This window comes from Portunus trituberculatus, chromosome 31, assembly GCF_017591435.1.
Source record: "Portunus trituberculatus isolate SZX2019 chromosome 31, ASM1759143v1, whole genome shotgun sequence".
Lineage (NCBI taxonomy): Eukaryota > Metazoa > Arthropoda > Malacostraca > Decapoda > Portunidae > Portunus > Portunus trituberculatus.
Window position 1 is genome coordinate 9,761,346 of NC_059285.1, and position 7,500 is coordinate 9,768,845.

General features: G+C 44.2%; 1 protein-coding gene across 2 annotated transcripts in view; it reads right to left on the bottom strand.

Annotated features, from left to right (window-relative positions):
• LOC123511572 (tripartite motif-containing protein 3-like) overlaps positions 1–7,500 on the bottom strand; it is a 167,179-nt gene that overhangs the window by 14,887 nt on the left and 144,792 nt on the right. Inside the window, exons 3-4 of one of the 2 annotated variants that reach the window (XM_045267586.1) lie at positions 6,296–6,541; positions 3,745–4,119 (exon numbers count right to left, since the gene is read on the bottom strand). In XM_045267586.1, coding sequence (XP_045123521.1) covers positions 3,745–4,119; positions 6,296–6,451 — 531 coding nt within the window. In that variant the 5' untranslated portion in view covers positions 6,452–6,541. Of the gene's footprint in view, positions 1–1,246; positions 1,364–3,744; positions 4,120–6,295; positions 6,542–7,500 lie in introns of those variants that run through there. The other variant, XM_045267587.1, reaches the window with a different exon arrangement.

Sequence of the window (7,500 nt, forward strand, 5' to 3'; positions counted from 1 at the left end):
GGTGTGGAGTAAAGTGGAAGATGGTGGTGGTTATAAGTAAAGGAATAGATGATGTGCATGGACGACAATGGAAGGGAAAGCATAGTGGAAGTAAGTGTAAGAAGGGTTGATAACGTAGCTGGGGGAAAGGGGGTCTACATATTCACCTGTCCGCCACACCTGCGACTGAAAGACACACCTGAGCCGGCTGCGGATTTCAGGTGAGGCAGTACCATGACGTCAATAGACCTCATCATTATTATTTATCTAGGATTCTTACGGTGAGTGATTTATTACGATAGGATTCCTTGTGTATTCATCAGGCGAGCCACTTAGACCATGAAAGCAGGCTAGCCGTCCATCGCTGCCCCTGACGAGAAACATATTCTGAAACACTCCCACGGTGCACCTCCACTACGTTCAAAAGGCTCCGGCTAAAGTTACACGGGTTTTTAAAGGTGTATTTTACGGTTCTGGTGACGAATTGACAAAACTTCTATTCGTGAGAACCCGGTTGATCATGCCTGTGGAATTCGAACATGGTCGTTGTGAGAGAACAAAGCGTTTCAATACGAACCTACAACACACACAGCCTGACCCTCATTCTCCTTCTTTCCTATGCCACCATTGAGTAGTTACCTGCATTTTTACTACGTTACTATTCTGGTAAGGATAAGAAGTGGGCAGCGGACATGGGCATGACACGTTAAGCAGCGAACAAATAATGAATGAGCAATTACAGAAACAATGGCAGGCTGGGATGGCGAAAGAAGGCCTCGTGGACACAGACCGAGATAGAGGAATGCGGGCGGCCTATGTTATGCAAGGCACAATGTGAGAAGTATGGGTCTTCAGGAAGGTTGTCTTGAACTAGAATCACAGAAACGTAGCTATTATCCTCTCTTTCATTTCTCGCTTAAAAAATAAACACTTGCACTCTTGATACCGTCACAGAAACACATCCACTGGTGACTGAAACAAGCGTGTCTGTGGGGCAGCATTCAGAAGACCATATAATTACACACATTAGCAGTGCAGATGTTCAATGAATTAACACTAATTATTAAACAAATGTACATACACACCACCAGTTCCTAAGAACCAAATACAGAGACAAAGATACACACACACACACACACACACGTATATAAAAGGAGATACTCTTTTAGTAATATTGTTAAATAGGTGTAGAGATGAACAAAACATCCACTTCAAAACGACACACACACACACACACACACACACACCACTTCCAAGCGACACCTACATGGAGCGGCGAGCAGCGAGACACAGCCATGGGTGTAGCGTGACTGCCTCGCTAGACACACCCCACACACACACACACACACACACACTACCGAAACACTCACTCATTCGAACATACGAACAAACGAACCCTGCTACTGGGTGTTCTGTTCGACAACTGCGTCAACCTACGAGACAAACTGCCGGGCGTATGATTTCAACAGAAATTAATGTATACGTATAGATAATCAGAATTCCACTGCTGTTTAGTTCATTAAAAGAATGTTTTAGTGCATGACTGAAATCAGTCAGTTTTCTTTTTATTAAATATTAGTCTCAATGGGACGAGAAATAATATTGCTAATTTTTCATTTGAAGAGAATAGTAAATGAAAAAAAAAAAAATTCAATCCTTTATCAACTTGAAGGTAATTGACTTTCTTACACATGTTACTTTTAATTAGACGCAAAGTAAAATATCAAAGTTTCTACATGAATATACCGCATTTCAAAGACAAGTTTACGTACATTTATTATTAACAATAATACAGTTTTGAGTTAACAATTAGCTCATTCACGTAGAACAAATGAAACGTCTGAATATCGATGTTGAATACCGCATTAGTGACGTGTGTGTGTGTGTGTGTGTGTGTGTGTTGCTAGTGTGCGTGCTTGTGTGCCGTAAGCAAAGATGGGAAAGCCCTGTGAGTCTGAGAGGGAAGGAAGAAGGCAAAGGTTACATAGAAGGAGGGGGAGCGCGGAAGCGGAGGAAAAGGAAGGCAAGGAAGAGAAAAGAAAGGGAGAGGGGTAAATGGAAAAGAAAATGAGAAACGGAGAGGCGAAGAGAGCAAAAGAGTAAGATGGAAGAAGAAAAAGGGAAAAAGAAGGCGATACGGAAGGAAAAGGAGAAAGGGGATGTGAAAGAAAACATGAGAAACAAAGGTTAGCGGAGGAAAATAAAAAGGAAGGAGAGACGAAGAAAAGGAATACGAACGCGAGAAGAGAAGAAGACAGGGAGAAAGGAGACAAAGATGGTGTGAAGAAAAAAAGTAAAGCGAAAAGAAAAGAAGAAAAAGAGAAGAAAAGGGAGAAGGGAAGAGAGAAGGAAAACAATAAGATGAAAAGGGAAAAGGGAGGTGAGAAGGAAGAAAGAAGATAGAGAGGAGAGAAGAGAAGAGAGGAAGGAAAAACAAAAACGGGATTAGAGAAAAATATAAGCCAGGAGGAAAAAATAAAGAAACGATGTAGGAATGAGTGGAAGAAAGGAAAGGAGGGAGAGAAGAGAGAGAAATATTAAAGGGAAGGAGCATAAATGAGGGAAGGAAGGAGGAAAGGGAGGAAAGCTGACGGAAGAGTGACAGGGAGGAAGACGAAAGTTAAGTCAGAGAGAGAGAGAGAGAGAGAGAGAGAGAGAGAGAGAGAGATACCCTTTTAGTACATTATCTTACTGAGCACTGGAGGAGGATGAGAAGGGAGGAGGGAAGGAGGGAGAAAGGGAGAGGAGGAGGGAAGGAGAGAGAAAGGGAGAGGAGGAGGGAAGGGAAGAGGGAGAGTAATGGTTGTTAGAATTTTAAGTGGTGTCTTGATAACTTTTTTTTTCTTTATTTTGTCCTATCCCCCCTCTCTCTCTCTCTCTCTCTCTCTCTCTCTCTCTCTCTCTCTCTCTCTCTCTCTCTATGCCCTCTCTCTCTCTCTCTCTCTCTCTCTCTCTCTCTCATGTTGCTTTCATTTGATTTTTTTGCTTCAGTTTTTTTCTCTTACTACTTATGTCGTTTCCTTAATGTTGCTCTCCTTCCTCTTTCTCTTCTGCCTCCCTCTGCTGCTGCTCCTCCTCCTCCTCCTCCTCCTCCTCCTCCTCCTCCTCCTCCTCCTCCTCCTCCTCCTTACGCTCTAGTTTTCAGACAATCTTGCTAATCTAATTTTATTTTTTTATTTATTTTTTATTTTTTCTCCGATGTCTCTCTCTCTCTCTCTCTCTCTCTCTCTCTCTGCTTCCTTTCCTTTCGTTCATTCCAAGGTCAGTGGTTATGTGATGCTTTAATAATGAGAGAGAGAGAGAGAGAGAGAGAGAGAGAGAGAGAGAGAGAGAGAGAGAGAGAGAGAGAGAGAGAGAGAGAGAGAGAGAGAGACGATAGCAATAGCAGTGGTGGAAGTCACGGCAGATTATAGAAGTAATAGTAGTAGTAGTAGTAGTTACTAATGTTGGTGGTAATAAAAATAGTAGTAGCAGTCGTAATGATGACGGTCGTGGTAGGAGTTATTATTGTGATGGTGGTGGGGAAGGAGGTGACATCACTGGGCTGCATGACGTCATGACACTAATGTGCGCAACGAGACTGACAGACAGATGGATGCACAGACAGACATCCTTGCTAGAGTGGCTTTAATAGAACGGGAAATGGAAGAAGAAAAGTAGGAATTAACTATTAGATGCCAGAGAGAGAGAGAGAGAGAGAGAGAGAGAGAGAGAGAGAGAGAGAGTGTCCCCTTCCTGAAAAGTCAAACTGTCTAATGAATTTACCTTTGGGTTGGAGTAGCGGCGAGTGCAGATCCCACAGTGAAGTAGCTGAGATTCCGCGGCGGAGGACCTGCTGCTCCCTCCTGACGACGACGAGCGGACGTGGTGGGCGTGGCTACGGGCGTGGGTTGGGGTACCAGTGGGCGTGTGGATGGGGCAGCCGTTCGTGCGGGCGGGGGGTGAGGGAGGGGCTGCTGGGAGACTGTAGGTGGTGGAGGAGAGACGATCTTCGGGAATGGAGGAAGATGATGGAGGAAGAAGTTTGGTTATCTTTTCTCCGTTCTCTCTTCCTCTTCTTTGTTCCTCCTCGTCCTGTGTTCCTCCGCCTCCTCCTCCTTTACTGTCTTTGTCTCTTTCTTCCTCCCTCGGCGGTGTGCTCTGGCATGAGAGAGGGAAGGAAAGAGGGTTTAGTGTGTGTGTGTGTGTGTGTGTGTGTGTGTGATAGCACGTGTTTCCATCAGGGCAGAATTGATATTTCCTACTTTACAGAATGAGCGAATGAAGTTTATTAATAGCAACATTTGAACTAACATGTAAGTTGTGAGGTATAAGCAAGAAAAATATAAATAATAAAATGGTTAAGTATTGTTTGTAACTCGAGAAGCATCAGAGGCTATCATTCTTCTTCTTCTTCTTATCATTATTATTATCATTATTATTATTATCATTATTGTTACCTTCACTTCTGCCTGTGTGTGTGTGTGTGTGTGTGTGTGTGTGTGTGTGTGTGTGTCAAGCCTCACCCGCGTCCAGGTATATTTTGTGGTTGTTATGGGTGGCAACAGCAGAAGTTCGTGATTTATCTAACTATTTATTTAATCTCTTGCTCATTAATCCATGTTTGTGTTTGTATATGTGCGCTGCAACATCATCATATATTTTGAGTTCTTCCTCATTTTATAATCGTTTTAGTCGCCTCTCTACATTTATTTGTCTATTTAACTATCTATCTACTTCTTTACCTGCTAATCTATTTATCTATATATCTATCTGAGTCTTTGATGTGCAGTAGTGGATTTAAATACTGTTTCACATAAGGTGTTATTTTATTTGAGACTCCAGCACAGTATATCATGATTCGTGTTGCCGTGTCATACAGAGAGAGAGAGAGAGAGAGAGAGAGAGAGAGAGAGAGAGAGAGAGAGAGAGAGAGAGAGAGAGAGAGAGAGAGAGAGAGAGAGAGAGAGAGAGAGAGAGAGAGAGAGAGAGAGAGACTTTTATTTCTTCTTCCTTGCACTCGATACGTGTGTTTACAATAGAATATCGAGGATCATCTGTTTATGTTAACTGAAGTGTGTGTGTGTGTGTGTGTGTGTGTGTGTGTGTGTGTGTGTGTGTGTGTGTGTGTGTGTGTGTGTGTGTGTGTTTCACTGTTTGATCTGCTGCAGTCTCTGACGAGACAGCCAGACGTTACCCTACGGAACGAGCTCAGAGCTCATTATTTCCGATCTTCGGATAGGCCTGAGACCAGACACACAACTCACACCGGGACAACAAGGTCACAACTCCTCGATTTACATCTCGTACCTACTCACTGCTAGGTGAACAGGGGCTACACGTGAAAGGAGACACCCAAATACCTCCACCGGGTGTGTGTGTGTGTGTGTGTGTGTGTGTGTGTGTGTGTGTGTGTGTGTGTGTGTGTGTGTTCAATATGTATGCACAACACAACACAATATAACACAGCACAACTAAACAATCATACAGGTTTCTCTAAGGAGGAGGGTTAAATCAGGTGTGCGAGGGGCGGGTGGTTGGTCAGGGACAGGTATGTGGCACAGGCTAGTGTCAAGGGCAAGATGTCAAGGACGTCTGAACCATTAATCTCACTGCGAGGGCTGCACACTTATAGCCAATTGCATAATGCGAGAATCACTGTTGACGCTCCGCCATTATTATTATTATAATTATTACTACTATTATCATCATCATTACTATTATTATCACAGTAGTAGTAGTAGTAGTATAGTAGGTGGAGGAGGAGGAAGAGTATATACAATTTATTTTCTCATTATCACCACTATATATCATTATTGTTGTATTTACATTTCGATTTCGAAAAAAAATGTTGAGCACAAAAACCAAGTGTGGAGAACACTCAGCATCTAATTGTTCCTTTTATATTGTTAATTAACGTACAGGACATAAAACTATTTATCTGCATTTGCTGCGTGCGTGTGGGTCGTGATGTGGAACTCAAGGTTACTGAAGCCAAATATAAAATTTTCCAACATTTGTTAATGAATTTAATTAATTTACTCATTTATTTCCAACTTTCCTCATGTACTCGCCTGCTTAAGTACACACACTTCTATTTTCGTCTGCACTGAACATATACATTGTCTTACTTGCCTGTCGCCAACACTACTTGCCTGTACGTCCGTATACACGTATACGTTCACATACATACACACACACACACACACACACACACACACTACTGCCTACCTGTACTGCACACCTATTTCTAATCTAATGCATTGCTGTACACGCACACCTGCCCACCACATGCCTGATCACCTGGCGGCCTGAGCACGTCCTCTTAGTGCCTCACCTTGACCCTGATGTGGTGTGGGAGCAAGTGGTGAGCCTGGAGTAAGTCCTCCTCGGCGTCACCTTCCTGCGGCTGTGGATCCGAGGCGTCGGTGAGGGTGTACGTGCGTCCAGCCTCAGAATCCGGCCTGGGGGAGTGGGTGAGGCCGTCCTCCATGGCGGCACGCAGCGTGACTTCTTCGTCCTCCTCCGACGGCCCTCTCGCTGCTGCCTGGCGACGGGCGGCGGCGGCGAGATGGGCGGGGTACTGCGGGAGGGAAAAGGGACACAGTAAGCACTCATTGACCTTTTAGCTTGGATGGATTGCGTTTCTATTTCCTAGTGACCTTTAATGAAAGAAATAACCAAAACAACCTAAACAAAGGAAGGAAGAAGACGGCAACTTATTACACACATTAACTTAATCATGGCTTAATTACCTCTCTGTTTATAAGTATTAGAGAAACATTCACTACCTCTTAACAACCCAGTGAGAGTGACGAAAAGGAAGACATGAGGGAGTGTAGTGAACGAGGCTTCGAAACTCTCTAACTACAAAACACCGGCAGGTACGGAGGATAAGTGGCCATTAAGGGACCGTTTACGAGTTACCTGGGTGACGAGGGTGGTGTTGGGTGCCGTGCAAGGCTTCCAAAACGATCATATAGGAGGTCAGGTAGAAGAAAACGGTAGCCATTAGTGAGGTGTTTATGGGGGACTACGACAAAGGTTAGTGGCGGTGTTTACGGGGGTTTTATGATTATTATACACCTTCACGAGGGCGGCGAGATGGGTCCTTAGGGAAATGACATGCAAGGAGGACTCGAATGGGATATGAGTGTGAATTTGCGTGCGAGTATAAGTTTCTCATAGTATCAGGAAATAGAAGGTGAAGGATTAGAACGAAAGGGTGAGAAGACAGAGAAGGAGCCGGAAGAAGGCGAGAAGGATAAGGATTAGTTAGTCATGCGTTTGGGGTGATGATCCAGGAACCAGGACACAGCTATTAATCTGGGATGAGGAGCTGGGGAAGGGGAGAGGGATTGGGGTTGGTGGTGGTGAGGCAAGAGGTAGTGAGTGGGGGACGGTGGGTGGTGGGCAGAAGAGTGCTGGAGGGTATGAGTGGCCATACATCTTGACTTGTACGGGGCGAAGGGCGGGCAATTTAACGAGGTTTTTTTGTTGCTGTACCCATTGCAAAAAGTTTAACCAAAGTAGTAGTAGTAG